The sequence below is a fragment of the Larus michahellis genome, chromosome 15 (genome assembly GCF_964199755.1).
Source record: "Larus michahellis chromosome 15, bLarMic1.1, whole genome shotgun sequence".
Taxonomy (NCBI): Eukaryota; Metazoa; Chordata; class Aves; order Charadriiformes; family Laridae; genus Larus; species Larus michahellis.
In genome coordinates, this window is record NC_133910.1 from 9,404,757 (window position 1) to 9,429,101 (window position 24,345).

The 24,345-nt window shown below is 50.8% G+C and overlaps 1 protein-coding gene across 4 annotated transcripts in view; it reads left to right on the forward strand.

Annotated features, from left to right (window-relative positions):
- Positions 1 to 24,345, forward strand: part of NR6A1 (nuclear receptor subfamily 6 group A member 1) — a 92,389-nt gene that overhangs the window by 61,494 nt on the left and 6,550 nt on the right. For 3 of the 4 annotated variants that reach the window (XM_074608700.1, XM_074608702.1, XM_074608703.1), the window contains 7 exons: positions 7,437 to 7,667; positions 12,744 to 12,799; positions 14,763 to 14,920; positions 15,800 to 16,027; positions 16,633 to 16,887; positions 20,994 to 21,115; positions 23,340 to 23,492. In XM_074608700.1, the coding sequence (XP_074464801.1) occupies positions 7,437 to 7,667; positions 12,744 to 12,799; positions 14,763 to 14,920; positions 15,800 to 16,027; positions 16,633 to 16,887; positions 20,994 to 21,115; positions 23,340 to 23,492 (1,203 nt within the window). The remainder of the gene's footprint in view (positions 1 to 7,436; positions 7,668 to 12,743; positions 12,800 to 14,762; positions 14,921 to 15,799; positions 16,028 to 16,632; positions 16,888 to 20,993; positions 21,116 to 23,339; positions 23,493 to 24,345) is intronic. The other variant, XM_074608701.1, reaches the window with a different exon arrangement.

A 24,345-nucleotide genomic window follows, 5' to 3' on the forward strand; every position in this document is an offset into this window, starting at 1 on the left:
TCTCCGCGTGCCCCCCCAGCAGCTGCCAGAGCCGCTGGGCTCTCGGGGGCACATTTTGGCGCAGTGGCTTTTGTTCCAAACTCTTTGTGCAACAACTGGCTGGAGTGAAGGATCAGGCCCTGTCCCCGTCCCCCCTGTGCCGCACAATGGAGCGGGGCCAGGGGCTGGCAGCGTCCCTTGTCCCCGGGCCCGCTGCTGCAGGTCCCGCAGGACGTGGGTGCTGGGGGGCTCCCGGCCCCTCCGGGAGAAGTTCCATTTCCCAGATGAGTTTTTGATATGCAAATGGTGGTGGGTCCCAGCCCGCTGCAGGGAAGGGTGATGGGTTTCATCAGCTGCACACTCTTGATTTATACCTACATGAAAAAGAGCAACCGATGAGTTTTGGTTTTTGTTTTTTTTTAATGAAGGTTTTCTTTTCACTGAACTCTTCTTTGGCAGACACAAAATCGGTGTGGGATAAGATTGGGAGTTTTGGATTTAATTCCCGGAAAGAGAGAGCAAAGCTGAGATGTGCTGGCCATTTCTCTGTCGCAGCGTTTCTCTTTTCTTTTCAACACCCGGTTGGTGCTTTTCAGAACGCAGCCACGCTCTCTGGGGCTCTGTAGGCAGAACATCTTTTTACAGTACAGAGAATAAGGTTGCAGCAGCCTCTTTTTTTTTTTTTTTTTTGTTTTTAAAGGACTTGAGGAGGCTTGTCCATTTAAATTAACCTTTATCCCAGCTGGGCACACAAATGTTTTTGTTTTAGTTCACAGAGGGTTAATTCTATTCAGGCCCTGGCCATGGCCGGCCTGATCCGGGCAGCACAATCTGCTCTTTGAGCCTGGCCTGGCCGGGCAGGACGTGGTGCCTTCGCCCCCATCCAGTGTGGGGCTGGGACCCCCATGGCGGGGAGTGGGGGAGCAGGGCGCCCCGGCCCATTGTGTGCCCGGCCACGGGCTCGGCCGCCCAGCTCGCCGCTGGCCCGGGGAGGGGCCGCCCAACGGAAAATTTAATCCCTGTGTTCATCGATTATAAGTTGAAGAAAAGCCCCTTAAGCGAAGGCGGCTGGTTTTGGGGGGTGGGCTTGCTCAGACAATGCAGCGCTCGGTGGCACAGGGGGAGTCACCCCAGTTCTCTGCTGGATTTAACAAGATGGTTTCTTGGAACTAAACATTGACAATGAAAAAAATCGTTAGGAAAGATAAGGAGGGGGGAAAGAAGCCTTTAAGAGGTTTGTTTGTGTTTGAGGCATCATCAGAGGCGAGAGGCAGCGGGATTTGGTTAGGATTTAAGTAACACATGTGTGAGATCTCCCCCCCCCCAACCCAACCCCGCTCCCCCTCCCCAAACAGCTGGTATTCAGCAGCTTGAGATTTAAACCCAGCTAAAGGCTCCTGCGGGGTGTGTGAGACAGGGTGAGTTAATCACGAAGCAAATAAATGATACACAGTTGAAAAGATGTTAAATACGTTAATGAATTGCGGTGCTGAGTGTCATCTGTAAGCTCTTTTTGTCAGCTGCAAAAGATTTTCTTAGCTGTAAATCATGTTCTGTTGTATAAATGGGAAGTTTTGCAAACTGCAGCTTTCTGCGTCCTCCCTCTCGCTTTCCAGCAGGATGGAATCCCAGCACCGAGGGCTTGTGCCTTCACTTCTGCCCTCGCTCTAGGAAATAAAGTCTTTGTTTCTGCGCCGTTATAAAGCACCGATGTTGGAAGTAGCGCGAGCTGGCTGCATGGACGCTTGGGCTTGTTTCCGAGGTTAATCTCTCGCAGGGTGCTGTAGGTGCATCTGCCAGGTGGGTGCGATCCTTCTCACAGCTGAGGGAGCTGCTGGGACGAAGCCAGCGCCCGGTCGTCCATCCCCCCTGGCCCATGGCCGTGCTGCCCTCGGCCACCGCTCACTGTGGAGGGCGGGCGCCCGTGGGAGTGACACAGGTGGGAGCGGTGACAGAGGCTCGCTGCGGGTCGGATGGGTGTCCCCATACTTTAATTTACTTGCTATGTATTTTATATGCTTATTCATGCGCTTTAGTGTTTTCTGTACGTGTCTTTGCCGCGTGCTTCAGCAGGTTTGAAGGTGTTTCCTTTTGGAAATTCATAAGAATTTTCTTTTTAAAATTATCAAGACTACTTCCGCTGAGGGGAAAAATAAGTCTTTCAAGAATTAAGTGTGTTGCTTCTACTGTTTGCCTGATAAAACATAGACAAGTAGAGATTTCTTCTCTATCTCGCACCATCTTCTGTGACTCTTGTGTAACATCATCATATTCTTGGAGAATTTACATTGTATTAAAATGTGGTATGAAACCTACCATGACCTTTGAAAACAATACGGCCTTTAATGTGGCTTCGGGGAGGGGTTAGCGAGGGAGTAGCCATAAAAATCTTCAGGGTTCAAGATGAGGTTGAGATTTTTGTGAGTGCTTTTGTCGTAGCAGCAACTGTTTGATTTAGTGGCCCCTGCTACAATGGGTTGTGAGAACAAAGCCAGAATATCCCGTGTATGAGTTCGTTAAATGTAAGACATTTAAAATGTCTTATCGGGAAAATTTGGGGGGGGGGGGGGGAGGAGGCTTCCTCAGGCCTCTCTCTGAAATAAAACATGTGCAAGGTATTTGGGGAAAAAAAACCAAAACAACTTCTTATCAATTGCTTTGTTTCCTAATCTGCGTTGTCTTGTATGGCTTTTGTAACCAGAGGGATCACTGAGATGAGAGTAACAGAGCCAGAGCTGCTTGCTTTGAGATTATTATACTTACTATGTGGTTCGATATTCTAGTGAAACTTCAAGGTTAAGGGGGTTCAGAGCACCCCCAGTGCAAAACTGCTTTAAATTTGCTTGTGCTTTACCATTTCTGTAAAGTTCGCTGCGATTCCACCCCGGCTGTCCCAGCGTTTGCCTACACAAGGCGCTTGCATTAAGTAGGGTGAAAAATAGCAAAGGTCAGGAGCCAACGAACCCCTGGGCCACAGCGGGAGCGTCCCGGGCCTGCGCACGGTTCCTACGGGGCTTTTTTAAACCTCTCAAACCCTGAGACTTTCTGTAGGTAATTATTTTTCATCTCCCAGTTTTGTTTGAGCGGCAGTTTACGGGGTGTAGGGGCACCTCTCTGGTCCTTGGAGGTCTGTGTCTTTGTTCCCGGTGTGTGCCGCTCTTCTACCGTGAATTCTAATCTGGAAGTGCACCCAATTAACAGTTTTTGCGGGGAGGCATGTGCAGTTATTGTGGCAATGGGGCCATTCACACTGCCTCGCCATCACCCTGCTCACGGGGAGATGGGGAAGGATTCTGATTCCTCCTCCCTTTCATCATCCCGGCTCCCCGTGTTTGCCGGGCCACGGCCCTCCCTGTTCTTCCCGCAACAAAAAAAGCTGTGCCTGGAAATGAGCCCTCATTTCTACTGGGGGCTGTCGGAGTGTTGGGGTGAGGAGGGAGCCCTGGCATCCCTGTGGGATGCTGCTGTGGGATAGGGTGATGCTGCCGCGACACACCGTCGCCCCTCTGCCTGATGCCATGTGTATAAGCCGGTCCTTTCCCAGCTCCCCGGTTCCGCCCCGGCAGCAAGAGCTGACCCCGGGATCCCGCAGCGCCTGCGATTTATGGCATGGCTGGGGGGGCTGAGGCTGAGCTGAGCCCTGCAGATAGAGGACTCCTCTGTCCCAGGCTAATCCCTGGCCCCTCCCGGCCTTATCAGATGGCTGAGGGTGGAGATTATGCAACTGGCGACTACAAAGTCATGTTTAGCTGCTTCCCTTCGGCGAGATGCCCAGATACCCCCGCGATAGCCCTGTCCTGAGGGGTACTAGCATTCCTGTGGGGCTGCGCGGAGCACATACCTGAGGTGGTCTGTCCTGTAAAACTGGGAATGTTTTGGCGCGGTGATGACACCATGACCGTTTCTTTAGTTAAAGTTTGTGTTTCCTTTATTCATCCCTTTTATTTTAAGGTTTTAGAATAATCGCAGTGAAATTTGCACAGCATGCAAATTTGCACTTTTCTGCATTAGCAAACCTTTTAAAGATTAATACAGATTGCTTATGGTTTCTACTGAGTTTAAACCATGGAGAAAGCTGCTTGTGAATAACAGCAGCTGGTTTAGATTTTTACTTGGCTTGTGTAACTGAAAACCGGTTTAATTTCTGATCCTAATCCGTTTGGCTCCTTTACTTCAAGTGTGTTCGCGTGTTCTCCAGTAGTAAGAGGCTACACACTGGTTTGTCAGGTTGCTTAGGCTTTATGGAGATCGGAGGGGACTTCACTGTGACCTCTACCCCCTGCCGCTCCAAAAATCCTGTAGATAAGAACACCTTTGTCTCAGAAAACTCCCTGGGCAAATCGAAGTGACGAAAACCAGGCTCATGTTGTCTTGCTGGAGTGAGTTGGAACCAGCTCATCGTCCCCAGCCGGGCGCTCGGGAGGTTGGGTTTCTCCGAGGTCTGTGTCATTTCCCTGGATGATACAAAAATGGGAACAAGAAGTGCACTTCTGTGGCCCTGTCTAGTCTGACTTTTCGGTGACTCGTGGCAGTGCGTGGCATGTTATAAATGAGAGAACTTCGCAGTGCAGAGAGGGGAGCCCTGGACGGGGCAGCAGGGGGTTGCTGGGGAGGCGTGGGGGGGTCACACCAGGCTGGGTGCGGGCTGGTGTCCTTGGGGTCTGCCCAGCTCCCTGCACCCAGCTGCTTCCTCCTGACCCCCTCCGGCTGGGTTATCTTTTTGGGAGTAATTGTGTCAGATGGTTTCTTTGTTTTGAATTTGTGCTCTTCTTTTCCTCCTTCTTGCTTTTCAAGGTTTTTTTTTTATTATTATTATTATTATTATTATTTCATTTCCTTATACTGTCTCCTTGATTTCTCTGACCAGGCCTGTCTGTCTCTCCCTTCCCTTACTGCCCTCTCCCCGCCTCTCGTTATTCACCTTCTCAGCCACTTTCCTTTACCCATTGAGACCTGTCATCTCTGACACGGTGTGACCCTCTGCCGCCCAGGCCGAGCATCGCTGTGATTCCCTCCTTGCCTGGACAGGTCACCGTTGTGTCCGCTCGGGTGCCATCTGGAAGGAGCCTGTGTCTCTGCTGGGGTGTGAAGGTGCCACGTGGGTCACTCTCTTCTGCGCTGTCACCTGGACGCACCTAAAGGAGTGCTGGCCCTCGAGTGCCTTCACTCTCCAGCTCACGGACGTCTCAGAGGAGCAGAAAAGCCACTCTGGCTGCTCTCCTCGCCGGTGGCCCAAAACGCCATGTGGTCTGGGCTATCCCACCTTCCCCTTCCCATGGGACAACCTCAACCGCTTTCTGGTGTCTCCCCCATGCCCTGCCGCATGCTCCCGATTTCTCCAGTCGTAGCCATCGTGTGAGCTCCTGTAGCAGAGAAGTTTCTCCTCTGCGTTGTGAACAGTTGGGCCATGGAGGAATAACTCCCCGCGCAGCACAGCCTGCATCCCCAGGGCCGGTCCTGGAAAGCTACTTGTGCCTCCCAAGCAGCTTATCTTTAACTAAGCGTGATTAAATACATGTATCATACTAACTCCAGAGGGAAATGACGGAGACACGGAAGTTAGACTCTGGGTACCGGGGGCTTGCAGGGAACAGCATGCAGCATCCGTCCCCAGGGAGCTGCAGAGAACCGTGGCCACCTCCCGGATGCGTATTTCTGCCTGTCGGAGGTTGCATGGTTGTGGGTTCAAGCCAAGAAATACCGGAAACAATCTGGTTTAACCAGCATCCCTAGGAAATGCGTGTCAGTGAATGGCAGCAGTGTGGTTCCTCGAGTCCTGTTGCTCCAAACCAAAGCGATGCCCTTTCTGTTCCTCGGTGCCTCTGCCTCACTCGGCCAGGGTGACCTGGTCATCTGGGTAACGATTATTTGACACTCGGGAGAGCAAGCCCATGAAGTGTACTGCAGATTTGGGTGTACTTGAGTAGTGCCCGTCGTTGAAGCGCAGCTCTGCAGCGCTCGGGCTGTGGATGGGTTGAGGCGCTGGGGGGGAGGCAGATCGCCCTGGCGTGCGGGGGGTTAAGCTCTTCGGCTGCTCTAAACATCTGCTGCAGGAAAAGCTGCTGGTGCGACTTGCTGGCGTTATCTGCGGTGTAGCTGTCTGTCGGTGTGAGGCCGAGGCCTCCCTGCAGATGCAAGGCAATGGGGACCCGCCTGGCTCTCTTCAGCCAGAACTTACTTTTTCCTTTCCGTTTGACTCCCGTGCCTGCGGAGATCACTGCCTGCTCATGGGTCCTGGCTGAGCTGCGCGTTGTCCCTGCGCTGTCTCAGGGGCAATGATAGAGCCTTACAATTTAATCTGCCAGGTCCTGTTGCTGGGAGTCCTACAACTTACATCTTTAGCCATCCAAAGGCCTTTCCAAGATTTAGAAAAGGAACAGTAAAATCACATTATTGTGGCTTAACTGTAGAGTTGTTTCTGTAATAACTGGGTTCTGGGGGTTTACTTGTGCTTTTCTGGAGCCGCAGGAGGAAGCGAGGAGGTGGCCGGGTCTCTCTGTCTGCCCCAGGAATTCATAAGGTGTGACAGTGTTTTCTGTTCGTTGGTGTCCGCCCAGCACGATTTCCATATTCGCACACCCTGGTCTGTGCGGTTGAGGCACTTCAGACCCTTTTTCCCCTTGCTGTTTCCGTTCCTCTCTGCTAAGGACAGCACGAAGTTGGATGGAGGCTGCTGAAGAGAGCCAGGCTCTTGCCCTCACTCCGGAAGTCCTGTCCCGGCGCTGGGACAGATGGAGCCTCCCCTTGCAGCCATCCTCCAGTGATGGACCCGCACCAGCCCGGCAGCTGGACGCCTCTTTGTCAAACCTTACAGAAACTCCAGGGTTTTCCTCCTGCGTGCCCATGGTGGGTGCTGGCACCACCCGGCACCGAGATCAATGTTCAGAGAAAAGCCTGTATATTGGGAACAAACTGCTCGTGCCACACTGATGAGGACACATCATCCAATTCCTTGCTCTCATCTCTGTTCTTCGTTAAGGGAATACATAAGGCGGTGCCAGGGAAGCTGCTCGGGGACTCGTTTGGCCCCGGTGGTGGGTTTGACCTCCTGCCCATGGAAGGAGGAGACCCTGTTTGATGGCAGAGGCAGGGATTGCAGCAACGTGGCCTCTAATAGCTATAACATGAGCTCTTTGCGATCAAAACAGTGCTTCGCTTCACAAACTAATTCCATTTCTGATAAATTGTGTGACTAAGGGCATTTCTAAGAGGCTGTTTTTTAAGAAAACTTGTTTCTGGACTTGATATCTTATGAGTACGTTGAATTGAAATAACTTTATTGGTGGTTGTGGAGCTGGATTTGTGCTGGGCTGTGTCAGGCTGCTGGCACCGGTGCTTGTGCCACATCCATCCGGCAGGCCATGGGGTGACGAGACTTTCCCAGTCCCCTTGGGAGAGTTCCCGATCGCTCGGTGAAGCCCATGCGCTGACCGCAAAGCCTTTCTCTTCTCTCGCAGATGAGCGGGTGGATCAGCGAACCTGCCTGATCTGCGGGGACAGAGCGACGGGGCTGCACTATGGGATCATCTCCTGCGAGGGCTGCAAGGGGTTCTTCAAAAGGAGCATCTGCAACAAGCGGGTTTACAGATGCAGCCGAGACAAGAACTGCGTCATGTCACGCAAACAGCGCAACAGATGCCAGTACTGCCGGCTGCTCAAATGCCTCCAGATGGGCATGAACCGAAAAGGTAAGGAGAAGTGAGTTTTTTACTGGTGGGGGAGCAGATTGGGGCCGGTGTCAGCAGTGGGTGCTACCCTTCCTCAGCTGCCGTCTTGTTCTGCAGTTCTGCCTCCCAAATTCTTGATGAGAAAAAGTGAAGCTTCAGCAAATGGATAAAAAATTCTTCCTCAACTACTTTGTTAGTGTATTGGAGGAAAAATCTGTGTGAATTGAAAGCACGTATAAGTATTTGGAGAACTGATCATTGTGATTCCTGTTTTCAGGGAAGGTAACAGTTTGTTACTGTCCTTCCTGGCGGATCTGTCCCTGCATTTATCCCGAGTGAGGTGGTCACTATTTCTGTGCTTCACTTTACTGATGGGGCAAAAATTTGTGCATTTAAATAGGCTTTTAAAGTCCCAGGAGCTCTCAGTCAGGCTCTACCTGTTTGTTGCCATGGGAGCTTAGACCCACAGCTGTTGCCCAGTGATAAGGTGCGAGGATCTTCCCTTAGTGCCCGGCTCTAGATGATGGCCCTGGCTCCCGGCAGCGCCATGTGGAGCTGGGGAATGCTGGAGGTGGTTTTGCCAGGTACCAGGTCACTGAGGAGACAAGTGTGACCTGGGTTAGGGACAGATACCCCTTATTCCCCACATGTGCAGGGGTGATGAAATGCTACGCTATCATCTCCAGGATGGAAAGTCGTAAGTAGCTCAGAAACTAATAATAAAAAAATAGACTGGGATTTATTTCAGTGTCATATCCCTACTCTTCACTCCAATCTTTTGACTTCTTAATCTCTGGAAATGTTGTTGCCCATTAAAAGCAGAGATTTCTTGGTTCAGTGTCAGCAGACAGGAGTCTGTGCAGAAGCGGGTGCTGCTGTAGCTCCGGGGCTGCTCGGGCTCCCCCAAGGCGTGCAGTGATGGCGGGGGGGACCCTGCCTGGCCACACGAACCAAAGCGTCATCTCATGTACTTTAAATGCAGCTATTGATGCCTTTAGTGTCATCACTCATATGAAAGCCGCCTGTCCAAAGCACTAAAACTTCCATAAATTTACAGTAAATCCACCAGGATCTTCCTTAGAAACCTTATCCTGGAGTTGAGAGGGGAAGCTTACCTGCTGGCCGCTTGGATTACAAATACTCTGGGGGAGGCTTATGTGATGGGGAGGCAGGCTAGTGCCTGGTGATCTTTTACCCAAAGGGTGTAGTTCTGGTGACCAGGAGCGCTGTCAGGGTTCATTTATTCTTTCAAGTGTCTGCGGTGGGATTCTGCAGTGGGGCAGCTCAGGGCTCTATCAGCTGGGGCAACCTCCTGAACAGAGGGTGTAGAGAGTTGTGGGTCAGTCTCTTGTCCCAAGGAACAGGCGATGGGACAAGAGGAAATGGCCTCAAGTTGCGTCAGGGGAGGTTTAGATTGGAAATTAGGAAAAATTTCTACACTGAAAGGGTTATCGAGCACTTGGAAGAGGCTGCCCAGGGAAGTGGTGGGACCGCCATCCCTGGAGGGATTTAAAAGCCAGGCAGACGTGGTGCTGGGGGACACGGGTCAGTGGTGTTTGGGCAGCGTTGGGTGGACGGTTGGACTCGATGGTCTGAAAGGTCCCTTCCTTGGGCTGACCTCTTCTCCCTGGTGACAAGTGATAGGACGAGGGGAAACGGGTTCAAGTTACGTCAGGGGAGGTTTAGATTAGATATTAGGAGACACTTTTTCACTGAAAGGATTATTAAACATTGGAATAGGCTGCCCAGGGAGGTGGTGGATTCACCATCCCTGGAGGTGTTTAAAAAAATGGTAGATGGGGCACTGAGGGACATGGTTTAGAAGTGGCTCTTGTCAGGGTAGGCTAAAGGTTGGACTCGATGATCTTAAAGGTCCCTTCCAACCTCAACAATTCTATGATTCTATGATTCCAGCCCAGACCATTCTGTGAGTCTGAGTTACGGCCCTTTCCCGGCCCTTTCCCGGCCCTTTCCCGGCCCTTTCCCGGCCCTTTCCCGGCCCTTTCCCGGCCCTTTCCCGGCCCTTTCCCGGCCCTTTCCCGGCCGCCCGTGGCTCACCCGCGGGGGCACAGCGCCACCTGCCGGCCCGACCGGCCGCCGCCTCCCCCGGCTCTTCCCGGCCCCCCGGGCCCGCCCCCGCCGGTGGGAGCCAGCGGGCCCGGCGCGCTGCGGGGCTCCCTGCGGCTGGCCGTGATGGCAGCTCTCGTTAGTGTAGCGGGGTGTGCGTTTGGGGGAGGCGCGGAGCTGACATCGGAAGGAAAACCAGCTTTGAGGAGAGGTTGTGTCGTGCAGGCGGTACCAGGACGGCTCTTCTGGAGGGGGGGGGTGTGTGTTAGAACCACCCAGGTCTCTTGAAGCCTTTTGTGATGAACCAGCGACAAAAACATCGCTACTTTTGTTGCGGATCCTGGCTAGGTCATGCAACCAGCAAGACTTCCAAAAACCCCATTTAAGCGAAGCACCTTGAGCGTGGTGCGATGTGGGAGAGCAGGGCACGGTGCTGGTCCACGCTGGCTCCGCTCCCCGCAGCAGAACGTGCGTCTGGCTCTGATACCCAAGTCAGGTACTGCAGCAGATGGAGGTATTGCCAAGAACCTCCCTGCTGTGGGGGTTTTGCTTCTGTTTAAGCCAGGAATGGTTGTAAGAGTTTGCAAAAATAAACAAAGTTGGTTGGCATCCCGTAAATCTTGCTGTGGGATGCTGTGCCCGGGCGGTCCGGCAGCCTGGGGAGCGGGAGCCACTGGCCAGCAGAGAACTGCTGTGGCACCAGTAACTGCATCAAGAGTAACGGGGTTCCTTTAACCCCCAGATGCTGGAAAATGTCAGCATCTTAAAATAGCATGCCTGAGCTTGGGTAAGGCCTTGGGTGGAGCTGTGGTTTGAATGGCTCCTGCTGCTCTTGGGACGTGCTCAGCTGAACACAGACTGATCTCAACAGGGAGGTGAAAGCTTTTACCTGGTTTGGGTCCGGAGTTGGGGCAAAGCACTGCCCGCAGCAGTGCAGGGCCGACCCTGCCGCTCTGAAGCCAGTGCCTCAAACCAGCGCAGCTGGGAGCACGGCTCCGCGGGCAACGGGGCAGAGCTACTGCCCTGCTTGTGGGCAAGGCAGGAGCCACCCGAGCATAAAGACCGGCCTGGTGACAGCCAACATCGTCTCCATGGTTAAGAAAAACTGTAAACTCCACAGAGGCAGGTTTGCCAAGGGATTCTGTAAAACAATGCGGACGTAGAAAAGGAAGATGTAAGCTGATGTCAGCTAATGTCTGCTCCAATACGCTTTGAAATCAAAAGACAAATTTATGCCCATGGCTTGAAATGGGAAAGCTGAGAAGCTTTCTGAATCACAATTAGCAATAAAATATTTTGGAAAACTAGAGAAATTTTCCGCAAATTGGAAAACTGTTAATATAGTTCCATTAAGTTTAAAAAAAAAAAAAAAATGAAGGGAGTAACAGAGAGCTAACCATGGTGGGTTACTTTTACATCATCACGTTTTTTTAATGAGGAACTAATATTTTTTGGAAAGACCTTTCATAGAAAATAAACAGCCTTGTTTGTTAAAATGAGTTTGTTGTTTTGCTGTATCTTAAAAGATTTGCGTGATGTAAAGGCGAACAGTAATGGTTTTATATCCTGTGTTCGAGGCTTCTCCAGTGTGTTTAAATGAACGCTATCTGGCATTTTAAATAAAAATACTTGCTGGGCTATGGAGGTGGCAGCCTTTGCATTAGGAGGATTAAAACCGTATTGCTGATCTCGTAACGCGCTGTAAGGTGCCGTGGGGATCGCTGTGCTGCTGGTCACCGGCTGGTGAGCTGTAAATGGTCAGGACAGTTTTGTGGGGTGATTTGCATGGCTCGGCTCACTGGTGAGAAATCAGGAAAAGGCAGGTTGTGTCCCAGCCTGTGCGTGGCTCTGCCGTGCCGCCCGTGCCGTGGGTGATGCCCGCGCTGCCAGCACAGCACCGAGGCGGATGGGGGTGACTGGAGCTGAGGGCACCTCAACTCCAGCAGCAGTGTGGCTCTCCTGCTACACAATTTTTTCCCTAAAAATTTAGTGTGATTTTTTTTTTTTCTGTTTCTGGAGGGCGGGCAGCAGCCCGGTGTGCGGCACAGGGTGAGGCCGGCCGGCAGCAGCAAGGTCACGGCGCAGCTGGGGAGAGCCCGCTGCCAAGTCTGTCCAGGTCGTGGTGGGAAAGAGATTGGGACCCGATAAACAGGGGGACCCAGCCCGGGAGAGGAGGCGTGCGAGGAGCAGGGCTGCTCCTCCGACCTGCCAGCGTCCGCAGGGCTGCCCTGCCAGGAAAGAGAAAAGCAGAGGGAAGAGGAAGGTGGAGAAGCAGCTCTGAGATAATCCCCTTAATTGGACTTCACTGAAGCTCCCTGGAAGTTATTTAAAGAGCCTTAAAAATGCAGCTGCCATATTGAGAAACTAGGCTGCCCTGCTGAAACAGAACTGCATGCTGGGTCTAGTAACTCAGGTGCTAAACTTCACATGCAACTGGCTGGGTCAAACATCTCCCTCCATTTTCCGTGGTAGCTGCAGGAGACCCAGCCCACGGAAGCGGCAGTGGTGTGGGTAGTCCCCAGGGAAGTGCTCTGTCTGTGGCTGTCGGCAGCGTGGGCTCCGGGGGTCTCTCTGGCTCATGGTGGTTCAGGGCTGCCTGCAACGGAGGTAGAAACACCAGCATTTGCATTCCATTTTCTAGCAGCCGTGGGTATTCACTTCTGGAGGTGAAGTACATTTGCTTTCTGTGTGCCATCTCTCAAATTATCCTGGAATTAATTATGGTAAAGGATTGCTATTCCTTCATTACCTGTCACTATGGGATCACATGAAGAAATACTGAACTCCCTGAGTGACGCTTGTAGCCCCAGCGATGGGCTTGCGCCCTTTGGGCTGAGGATGGTGGTGCGTGCTGCTCGCGCTCCCCGGTGCCCTGGGAAGCACCGGGGGTTTCTGTGTAAACTGCTTCGATGAACAAAACGAATCTTTAAAGATATAAATATTTTTTTCAAAATAGTAGATACCTTCTTGTGTATTTCTGGACTAGCGAACAGTAGTGTTCCTCACCAAGGTTTGGATGCTCTCTTTCAGCAATCAGAGAGGATGGCATGCCGGGAGGCAGAAACAAAAGCATCGGACCTGTCCAGGTGAGCATGTCCAACCGTCTCTCCAGGGATCCCTCCAGCCTTTGCTCTCACCCCAGGGGGTGCTGGGCTTGTGCCGCGGCAGCAGCTCGGTGGGGAATGGCGACGGGGGGTTTGTTTGACCGAGCCTTTCCCAGCCCCATGTATGCCTTCTGCTGGCGTCGTGGGGCTTTGACTCTCTGCAAGTGTTAGAAACACATCTACAACAGTAGATTTGTACATAAAGCTGGTGCTTGCTTGACCCCGAGGGGACCGGGCGCAGTCCCCGGGTGCCTGCGTGAGCACAGGGCAGTCCCCGGCCCCCGCGGCACTGTCCTTTGGGAGCGGCACAAGGACGTCCGTCCCTCTGCGGCACCCAGTAAATCTCGCGGCTGCCTGCTGCGGGCCCTGCAGTCCTGCGAGCAGGGCACCCAGTAAACGTCTGGCTGATTGATGGCGCAGCTTGTCTGGAGATGTCTTGTAAAGCGCGAGGTAATTCAGCACAACAGCTTGTACTGCACGCCTGAGAAATGATGGCCATTTTCAGCTCACTTCTAGAAAAGAGGTCGTTTAAAAGTTTACTATTTATTTTAATAAAATAGAAATAACACTGAAAGCTTTTTCTGTGGCTGTCTGTGCCTATGAAGAGACTACTCACCCCAGTCCGAACGCAAACCGGAGAAGCCCAGCAGCCAGGTGCCCTGTGGGGGAGGGAGGAAAAGGCAGGAGCTGGGCGGCGCGGCCGTGCTGCGGTCGGCGTCAGGGAGCGCCTAGCTCAAACAGGAATGTCTCTTAGTAATGATAGAACGCTTTCTGCCATTTGCAAACATCTTATTTATAACAGCATTAGTTGCTGATTCTTAAAGCCTGCCTATCAAGGAAAAACAAACATTTCATTTCTGGCCAGGTAGCAATTTTTGCTGCCTCTCCGAGCAGTGTAGCCGTAGCAAACCAGCAGCCTTTGCTGGCCAGCGCGGGCCCTCGCCCACCTGAGACCTGGGCGATGGGTCAGCGCTGGTCCGTAGCTCATGCCGTGGGCTCCCTCTCCTGGGGTGAGACTGTCCAGCCATTGTGCTCTTCGGATTCTGTGAGGGTAAGCTTCCAGAGCTTCTCTGGGCTTTCGCAAGACTGGAATAAACTGTCTGGGCAATGTTTGGCTCTTGAAAATGATGTTCAGAGTTCACTTCACTTTCTTGCAGCACTTTAACTCCAGGTCTTTCAATATTTTGTGACAGTCTTGCTGAGGGACGTGCACAGAATTAGGGGGGGAAAAAAAAGCACAAAACCAATTACGTTGCATTTTCCCCACTATGAATCCAACACTTTTCCAGGAGCATACCTAGCTCTTTCTTGAAACTCTATACTTAAGGGAACTTCATTTTTTTTTTATTTTAGTCCATTTTAACTTCCTATCTGTTATTCTATAATTCCTGTTTTAAGTATTAGGTGCTTGATTTCTTCTTTAGGTGCCACCTCGTTCTTATCTGGGGAAAAATAGTGAACAATGATTCCCTGTAAACATTTTTTTTATATGTGTCACCTTGCCTCTCTCAATTGCTTTATCAAACCAGAGCCCACTGCACCTTCCGTTTGCCTGTGCCTCTCCCGAGTACTGAGTGATGTTCCCCATGAACTGGCCTCAATTACTCCCAGGTTTTTCACTGTGTGACAGCGTCTGATTTACGGCTGGTGGCTGCGAGTGTTTGACATCATCTTCTCATGTGTCTGTTCCTGTCTGCTGTGCTATCGTCACTTGTACTGCAGGCACTGGAGGTCACCACGATTAGCTGTAAACAGAATTTTTCATGTGCATTTTTCAATGTAAAGGAAAGGTGCAGTACCCGCAGGAATGGCAAAGCGTTTCTCCTGCTGCGGGGTGATTTTGGCTCTGCTGGATGTGGCCGTACAGCCAAAGTGTCCGTGGACCGAGGCTCTGCCTTATTTCTGTTCTCAGCTGAAGTAACGATAATGGTCCTGTATTTGACAGATATCAGAGGAAGAGATTGAGAGAATTATGTCTGGGCAAGAATTTGAGGGAGAGGCAAACATGTCATGGAGCAACAACGGAGACAGTGACCATAGTTCCCCTGGAAATGGAGTTTCTGAGAGCAACCAGCCTTCACCCGTTTCTACTCCGTCTTCAAGGTGGGAATGGCCTCTGGAGGAATTTCATATTGCAGTGATCTTGTCTGTCTTGCCCTGACTCGTACTTTGGGTCAATGTAGGAAAAATGCGCCGTGAGCGTGTCTTTGCATAAACTGAGCGTCCTGTGGAGTCTCACGTCTCTAATTGTGTTTTAAGACAGCCAGCCACTGGATTGCAGAGGATTGAACTGGGAGGTGAAATGCTCGTGAGCAAATGAAAAAGAAGGCAATATTGAGTTAAAATTATATTTAAAATATATCTCTTGGTTTGTATTGATAGCTTTTTCTGCAGATCACGGGAACTCGATTACCTTTCGCTGCTCATTCTGTATAAGCTCTTTTTCTGCACCGCGCTGGGATTTTGAAAATAAATGACTCCATTTAGGTTACTAATTGGTGGTGTTACATTAAGGTCAGTTACTGTTAGTGCCAGCCTCCTGACGTAGCCTTAGATGGCAAACATGGCGAGAAGCTCAGGCTTGCGTTCCATCTGCTTGCAGTTGCATCTTAAGCTGGGAGTTATTTGTGTTCACTGGCTGGGTAAATAGTTTACTGTCCTAAATTCTGGCCCTTTAAGGAAGCTGGGCTGGAAATGCTTTGTACAGTTGGGTTTCTGTTTTACTCTCCGAGTGGCTGCTCGGCAGCAGTTCCCGCGTCTCTGTTAGTAGAACGAGCGCTGAGCCAGGCTCGAGGTGAGGCAAGTGTAAGGTGTCTGGTCTGCACACTCTCAGCTATTTCCAGTGCAGGGTTTAAATACAAAGGCATTTTCCATACTGTTTATTTTCCTATTTTTATTAACATTTCTGATATAGCTGAATGCAAAATTTTAATGAATCAGGTGGATTTTTGGGGGTATATTAAAAAGCTTTTCCTTTTCCAGTAGGTCCGTGGAGCTGAATGGATTCGCTGCACTCAGGGATCAGTATATTGGGACGCCGGTGTCCACGCACTATCAGTACCTCCCGCACCTTTTTAGCTATTCTGCTCACTCAGCTCTGATGCCCCCCCAGACACGCAGCCTGGACCCGCAGTCACACAGTCTTATCAATCAGTTGGTGTCAGCAGAGGACCTGGAGCCACTGGGCACACCGATGCTCATTGAGGACGGGTGAGTGGTGCCAGGGGCTGCCTGGGGCTGCGTGTTCCTGGCTGTCCCTGGGATCCGACTGTCCCTGCCTGCACCCATGGCTCCAGCTCATGCGGTGGAGGCTGCTGGGGGGGCGAGGGGGGCGGCTGGGTGCCTGCTGTCATGGCCCCATGGGCACAGGGAGCATCTCCCCTGGGAGAAGATGTAGCTGTAGTGCAAGCAGCAAACCAGACCACGTCCATGGGAGGCCTGTGCCCTTGTGTGGGAGTGGGCTGTGATGGGTTTCAGCCCTGAGACTGTATTAGCTGTACAAAAGGCATGGTAATAAGCGCGGTAGCTGGAAAAATACACATGGGTGGAAAAAAGCTGGGTAGTCAATCCACTGGCAAGAGCTGCGGGGCCACCCCGTGCCCAGCAGGCTGGGTGCTGGCGGGTGGGTGAGCCTGGGGATCGGGGTGATGGCCATCGCTGCTCCCAGTGCCAGGTGACACACCCTGGGCACCGGCACGGTAGGCACTTGAACGTGAATTCATGTGGCGTTTGCCTTGCTTTTCAAGTGCCTTGTCAGATGATGTCATTCAATGTTGTTAATTGTTTTTATGCCTTCATATTAACTGTGCCTGCAGGTATAAAGTGACTCAGGCAGAGCTGTTTGCGTTGTTGTGTCGTCTGGCGGATGAATTGCTTTTCAGGCAGATTGCTTGGATCAAGAAGCTGCCGTTCTTCTGCGAGCTCTCCATCAAGGACTATACCTGCCTGCTCAGCTCTACGTGGCAGGAGCTGATCCTGCTCTCCTCGCTGACTGTTTACAGCAAGCAGATCTTTGGTGACCTCGCGGATGTCACCTCCAAGTACTCTCCCTCTGATGACGAGCTGCACAGGTGAGACATCAGGCAGAACCTGCAGGAAAGGGAGCAAGTTCTAGAGATGGAGGAGCCATCAGGAGGATGGAGGTTGGGTGCGTGTTTCTGGCCCTGTGACCAGCTAACCACCTCTTCACCCGTGGCTGTTTTCCTTTTTTATTTTTTAGCGAGTGGTTATTCCAGGCTTAGAAAGTACCATGGTTCGTCAGTGATGAATCAGAACTCCCTTCTGCAGGGGAAGGTGCGGGTGCTGTACACGTGTTTGAAGGTGTTTGAAGTTCCTGTAGCAATGCTATCGTCCTCCAGCACAGCGCTACAAACCCCCTTTTTTATGGGGAGAGTAAAACTAACCAACGCTTTGGGTAACCCTGAGATGCGGGACAGAAGGTCTTATTTAAAAACCCTTTGGGCCAGTGTAAAGGCTGTTCACGAAGCTGGTTGTCTGTATTATCAAAGTGTTCATTATTAATTGCTATTTCATTGTTTTGATTACATAAATTTAAAGATGTTGCAACTTAGCTCTTGTTCTTTCCGTAGTACGTACTATCTGATGCTCTGAGGAACCTGCCTTTCATTTATCATTTTGGTGAGGGTGTTGGGTTTTTTTTTTTTGATTTGGGTGTTTTGTTTTGTGGTCTTGGTGCCAGACAGATCCTCCTTTTGGTAGCAGACTCGCGATCTCACAATATTATGGCAGAATACGTAGGATTTACAGAAACTGCTGCCCACCCTTCCCTTTAACATCTGCCCTGTCTGTGCTCTGCCCTTGCTGGCCTTGGCAGTTTTGCAAGAGTCACCAGGGGATGGAAGTGTCTGATAAGCAGAGATGTAAAATTCTGCTGTGGCCCTCGGCCGTCGCAGCATCAAACGGTTCCTTGAGGTTCCTTTGTGTGTCTCTTTTTGCCCACCAGAGGGGCTGGCTGAGGCCAGGGCGGAGGAGCTGAGAGCTGGCCCCAGGTGTCTCGTTTCCTGGGGCAGGTTCCTCCACGGTGATGTTCTGCCCAGCCATTCATGGTGCATCTGGTGCTGCTCCTGCGAGGAGCAGTGAGGGTCATAGAAACCCACAATAACACTTGTTCTGCATTCAGCCGTCCTTTTGTTCCTGCTGTCCTGGTCAGAGCCTCAAAAGACAAGTGTTTGTTTCATTTTGGGTGTGTGATAAATACAAGCAAAAGGTAAGACAACAAGACAAAGGAGGAATCCTCGCCCTTCAGAAACCAGCAATTCAGAGCTGGTCGCCTTGAAAGTCCTTCAGAGAAGATCTGTGCACATGGATGAAAATAGGTGTTCTTGGGAGTGGAATGTTTCTGCAGTCTCTTCTTCTGATTTAGCTGTTTGAGTATCGTTAATTGTCATTAGTAACACGGGAAAATGCACACTGAAAAAGCCTTTTAGCGGGCAGTTGCACAGATATGAGGGGTCTCGAGCTGCACGGCACCCTCCCGCTTGTCTTCGTGCAGTTCAGCCGTAGCGTGCCTGTCTGCAGGCGGCAGTGGGGTGGTCCGTGGGTGTCCCCTGTCCGATGCACGCGTGGAAAAGCTCGTCCCTTTGGATTTGTGAGGGGCTCTTACAGAGTGGTGCCCCACCTGGGGCTTTTTCAGAGAGCCCCTGTTTCCTCTGGCATTGATCAGTAACGATTGCAAACCACAGTCCATTAGATCTCATGGCTGGCTGAAGAAACCCCACTGAGCTGTGACAGTCTGGCACTTTGGGGTTAATTTCTGTTCCTATTTAGCAAAATGACGGGAGCCGTGCTGATGCTTAGGTAGGTGATGAAGGCAGGCATAGGATGAGCTCCACAGCCCCTGCGTTTTAATCACTTCTAACAACTGGCTAAACGTTCTGTTTGCCTGCTAGATCAAATGCTTTCTTTTATTGTGCTGTTTTTCTGGAGATGAATATGAAATGAATAGATTCCTGACCTCCCCCAGCACTCCTGATAGCGCTTCCCTCCCCCTCCTCTCCAGCTGATCCCGATAACTCCCAGCCAGAAACTTGCCTGGTGTAAACTGGGAGGAAAAGTGTGTGGAGGAGTCAGTCCTCGAGAAGAAATAGGGCTGTGAAAAACAGAACAGCTTTGTTCGAAAGGGGGAGGAAAGCATGCGGAGAAAAGTAAGACAGTTCAACTGCAGGAATGAGAGAAGAGCTCTCCTGGATTTATGAAGTGATGAGTGGCTGGTAAAAATGTGCATGCTCTAAAAACAATTAAACCCAACAGACGACTGAGTGGTCTTTGTGCTCATTAGCTTCTTGAGCTTTGCAATCTTGCACCTGCAAGATTTTTAATGTCAACTTGAGAGCAAGAAAACTTGTACAACTTTAGATTAGCCGACAAGGCTTTCATCGCTTACAATATTACTTTCTTGAAGAACTGACCCGGAGTTCAGATAGCTTGTTTTCACTTCTCTGAGGTCAAACTCCACCATGCATTTTACAAATAACTTTGAAGTAAACAAACACACATGCCAAAATAAGGTATTATTCAGTGAAAAAGGTTCTATTTTTGTTCTATTCAAAGATGGCTTTCTGGCTGGGCTCTTATTCTTTGCGCTGTACAATGCCAGAGCGCAGCTGACGCTTCCCTAAACACTTCTGTCCCACTTCTGAGAATTTTTGCAATACGCGGTTTCTTTGAAACTGGGGGTACTGCTGTGAGATGTGTTCCCGAGAGGCCATTCCGGCTGTTGGCACGTGCAGGATGGTCCTGGAGCGTCCCTGCAGGCACCGGCAGCCCCCCGTGCCCTCCAGCTCCACCACTGCCTATTCCTCAACGCCGTGGCTCTTTCATGGTGCACACGCAGGGCGTTGCTCCTGAAGAAGCCCAACACCCCCTTCAGTGGGAGGACCTCGTTCTGCACCGACAAAATCTCCATCAGGCCACTTCCCAGGGGATTTTGGGGAGGTTTACATTCCCTGTGCATCCGTGTGCCCTCTCCAGCCCAACCTCCAGCGCCAGCTTCCCTTGGCGAGTGTGGAGGCTCGGGAGATGCGCAGCTTGTTCTCAGGAGGCGGCACAGATTGGGCGGTGATGGGGCTGGCCCTGGTGAGATGCTCCAGGGCTGGCGCGGATGGTGATCCACATCCCAGCAGAGCATCCCTGACAGGCCACACGAGCAGCAGTGCTTTTCTGGTTGGATCTTGACATGCATTTATTACGTGCAATGGAACTGGCACCTCCTGTTTGGGGGGGGAAAGTTGAGAAGGAAATGGGGTGTGTTCCTCAGACTGCGCAGTTCAACCTGAGACCAGCCTGCAGCTCCGCTCCCCTCAGCGTTGGCTCTTTGGGGTTTCATGCGTACTTGCATTCATGAGAAGGATTCCAGCCTTCCTGCAGCATGTCTCACCCTAGAAGCTCTCAGCCAAGGAAAATTAACAAACCATAACGAACAGGCAATAAATAACAGCTGCGTGGAAGTGCTGGATCTCTGTGAGTCACTCCCGGGAATTTTCGGGAGGTGAGCTCCCGCACCTCTGTCAGATAAAAGACGCGTGTGCCACTGTGCTACACGGGTCAGAGTAATTCCTCAGTCTTTAAAACAAAGCTATTTCTCCACAGAAGGGAGAAACTGTAGGCACTTTAGCTGTTGGAAATGGCCTTTGTGGGAGGCAGTGTCTGTGCAGAGGGTCTGGGTCTGTGTTCCCAGCCCTGCCGGGGAGTCCCGCTGCGCTGGAATGTGCTGTGCAGAGCCAGCGCCTGGGTTAACGTTAACTTTCCAGCTTTGTAGAATGGAGGGGTTTGAAACCCAACAACTTGGGTGTGAGGTTGGGTGTGTTTGTTGCGGAGAAGCAGCGTTCCTCTGTAGCGAGCTGTAAAGCGGCGCTGATCCCAGCTCTCCTGAGTCCTCCAGGCCCCCAGGGATGGCCGCCTTCTGCTGGTGGCCAGCATGGGTTATGCTGGGCTGCTGCAAGTGGTGGAAAGCACAAATTGAAGAATGGTGCGACGTGGGGAGGTGAAACGTTGCTGGGGACGGCTTGTCTTCTGAATAGGGGAGGCACTCCAAGGACAGGGCTTTTCTAATTCTCTTGCATGGTGTTAAAATCTCTGAAGTTATAAAACTAAGCTTCTTGCCTTTATTGTACGGACTGTGTCCTGTGTATGTTGACTTGTGATCTCTATCCTCCAGATTCAGTGAAGAGGGGATGGAGGTGATGGAGCGGTTGATCTACCTCTTTCGCAAATTTAACCAGTTGAAGGTCAGCAACGAGGAGTACGCGTGTATGAAAGCCATCAACTTCCTAAATCAAGGTGAGTCGGCGCGGAGAAGGTATCGGCCCCACTGAGAAATTCTCTGAAACAGTCTGAGCAGCCTTTGCCTCCCTGAGAGAAATGGGAGGAAGGGGTGCGAGACCCCGAAGGGACTCGAGCTCTGAAACCGCTCTGCACGTGTTTGCCGAGGTGCAGACCGTGCTCCGTGCAGAGCAGGGTACTTGAGTACCCGCCTGAAGAAATCCTGGAAGTGAATTAATTCATTTGCTTAGGCAATTGTTATTGCCTTTAAATACAGGCACCAAGGACAGTAAGTGTGTCGTTTTACATGCGTGCCAAGGGCACCAATACCCGAACAAGAACAGAGCAGAGAGGCTGGCGAAACCTTTCTGGATAAGGTTTGGGTGCATGATGACTTACCAGCTGCTAACGAGCTTTTCATCAGACAAAGATATGTCATCTAAAAGTATTACTGCTTTAGGTAACTGTTTAGGCAATTAACTAAATGATGCTTTAAAACCAGTTAATTCACCTGACTTTTTTTTTTTCCTGAAGTAATAGTTGACTATTTGCACACCCAACCAGAAAATGTATTTGTTCATTTTTCTGCTTTAAAGGGTGAATTTGTAAAAGCAGTCACACCCCCCCCCCCTTTTTTTTTTTTTTGGGTCTTTCTGACTCTTTACAACATTCACCTTCAGACGATATGCTTAGGTCACCTAGCTGGGTTCCTACTTTTTAGATTCTATACCTAATGCTAACTCTTCCAAGTGAAAAGTAATGGTGAATGAAGTGTCTACGTGCAGGCAGTGAGTCCTGCCTAAGAAGGGGCTGTGTTGTCCTGTTGACTAGCCCATGTGTTAAACCTGGCAGCCCAGGCTGCTGCAAGACCCTAGGCATTTCAAAATCCATGTAATTCTTCAGCATGTGAGAAGATCCTGGCCGTTTCCTGACGACTGGAGCGAGCTGAAATGGTTGGGAAGAGGTGGGCTTTGTTCCTCGGGTGGTGCTCGTCCCTCTCCCCGCTCCTGTGGGCTGCCTCAAGCCACTGCCTGGGGGTCACCTTTCCCGGCCGTGTGCTGGGGCTTCGCAGGACATTTCTTCATGTTGTAAATGAAGCAAACTGTTGAGAGGCGAATGCTTAACGGATGGTCTTTGGCCGTAATTTTGGAAATAAATGTCCCCGGAGTCTTTTGTGCTGTGAAAGATAGTTGCAGTCTGTAAACATGTGCCGCGGGCTCCCTCCCCCCAGCTCGTTCCAGCAGCAGATAGTGCTGACGCTTCAATCTGTGCCGGGCTGAGGTTCCGGTTTGCTTCCCTGGGCAGTTTCCTGACACTGGATAATGCACTTCTCGAGCTGTCTCCATTGTTTTCCAAAATGTATTTTCATTAACTTCCTGTCTTCTTTTATTTTTAGTTGGAGTTTGCAATTTTTTATGTGAAATACCTGAGAATAATTTTTAAAAGTCAGCTTTTGGGCAGCAGATAAATGCCTCTTCCGTCAGATGGGCTCATGGCTCTGAGCCTGCTCCGAGGGTCCGCAGCTTCCGTGCTGGGTCCGTCCGGGTCCCCAGCAGCCGGTGCCGTTGATCACGCTGCGCGCTGGCCGCGGGGCTTCCTGCCGCTTTGATAGCTTGGAAACGGCCATTTTTCCTTTGTGCGTGTTGCCTGACATTGTCAAAGCTAAATTTAAAAATAAGAAGTTGACAAGTTTATAAAGCTCGTATGACATAATTCATAAGCAGATGGGGAGAAATATGATGATACCTTGAATTATAGAGTCGAGCGCTTTCCTCAGCCAAGATGATGTAGCTACAATCAACACGTTTCTGTCTGAGGAAGCATTACGCTGAATCCACTGAGAGGACTAAACCTTGACATAAAGCTGCTTTGCCCCAGGCAGGCGGGGATTTAAGGTTGCTGGAGCTGTTATCTCCAGGAGCATCCCTTGAGCTGCAGAGGAGCAGCTCAGGACGTGAGCTGTTCTCATCCTGGTCTCCCGTGGAAGGAAATCCTGTGCCCAGACACGCGTGTAAAGATGCGTCCGCGCTGCTGGCATGCTGGAGGGGGGACGGGAGTTTTAGCGTTTGTCCACCTGGGAGTCAGAAACCAGTCTCCAATGCAGGGACCCAGCTTGGGGTCTACCCACCCAGTTCTAGCAACCCATTTGTCTTTCCCGAAGAAGTGACAATCAGTGTGAGCCTGCTGCTTTTCTAGGATGTTTTCATCATGTTTTCATTACTCTAATCATACTCGTTTTCAGACATCAGGGGTCTGACTAACGCGTCCCAGCTGGAGCAGCTGAACAAGCGGTATTGGTATGTTTGCCAGGACTTCACGGAGTACAAATACCCACACCAGCCAAACCGTTTTCCGGATTTAATGATGTGTTTGCCAGAGATACGATATATTGCAGGTAACTCTTTGAGCTCTTCTCCCACTGGGATCTCGTTGTGCAAGTTATGAAATTTGCTTTAAAAAAAAAAAATTGATAACAGCAAAATTCTTGTCGACTTTGGTGGAGGATGTTTGTGGGGGACCTTTTTCTGTCAAAGCTTCTCCCCCACCCTTAAGCCGATCTCCCGTCACCCCTGGCTCCCCAGCCAGACCGGCTCTTTGCAGGTTGTCCCTGTGCTGCTGGTGTGACGTCCCGCTCCCAGGGAGACGTGCCTTGCTCTGACCTGCCACCCTTTAAGTGCTTCGGTCAGGTTCCTGTTTTATTTTCTTCCTTTCAATTCCATCTCGGAGGCATTTTGTCTCAAAAGGGCGAAATGCTGGTTTGAGTAGTTATCTCGTAAGAAACAGAGAGATCCCTGAAATGCTGTGTAATTAAGGAGCAGGTGATAAGCAGAGCGGCGGGCAGTTCTGCAGCGTAACCCCCAGGTCTCACCTCGTCTGGACCTCTGAAATGTGCAGGTGAACTTTCAAATGCGGTTGTGTCACTAATTGGATCTACAAGATCTGGTGTTACTAAAACATTGTTTGTTCCTGAATGTTATGGCAAAGGGAGATACTTGCTTCCCCGTGTCAAGGCTCCGTATGCTTCATCCTACTCCACTGTAACGAACTAGATAATAATCACAGAGTAGCTCTCGTAATTTACTCGTTGAGATCAACAAGGGAGTTTGAGGAGAGATGGGATTTAGTCTTTCCCAGTTTCTATAAATACTGCTCCATTGTGGAGAAATCATTTTAATCTGACTTTGTCCATTTATTTAGCTTTCGATTCAGTAAATAATAAATCCTGTTGTGTCCAAATGAATATCAAA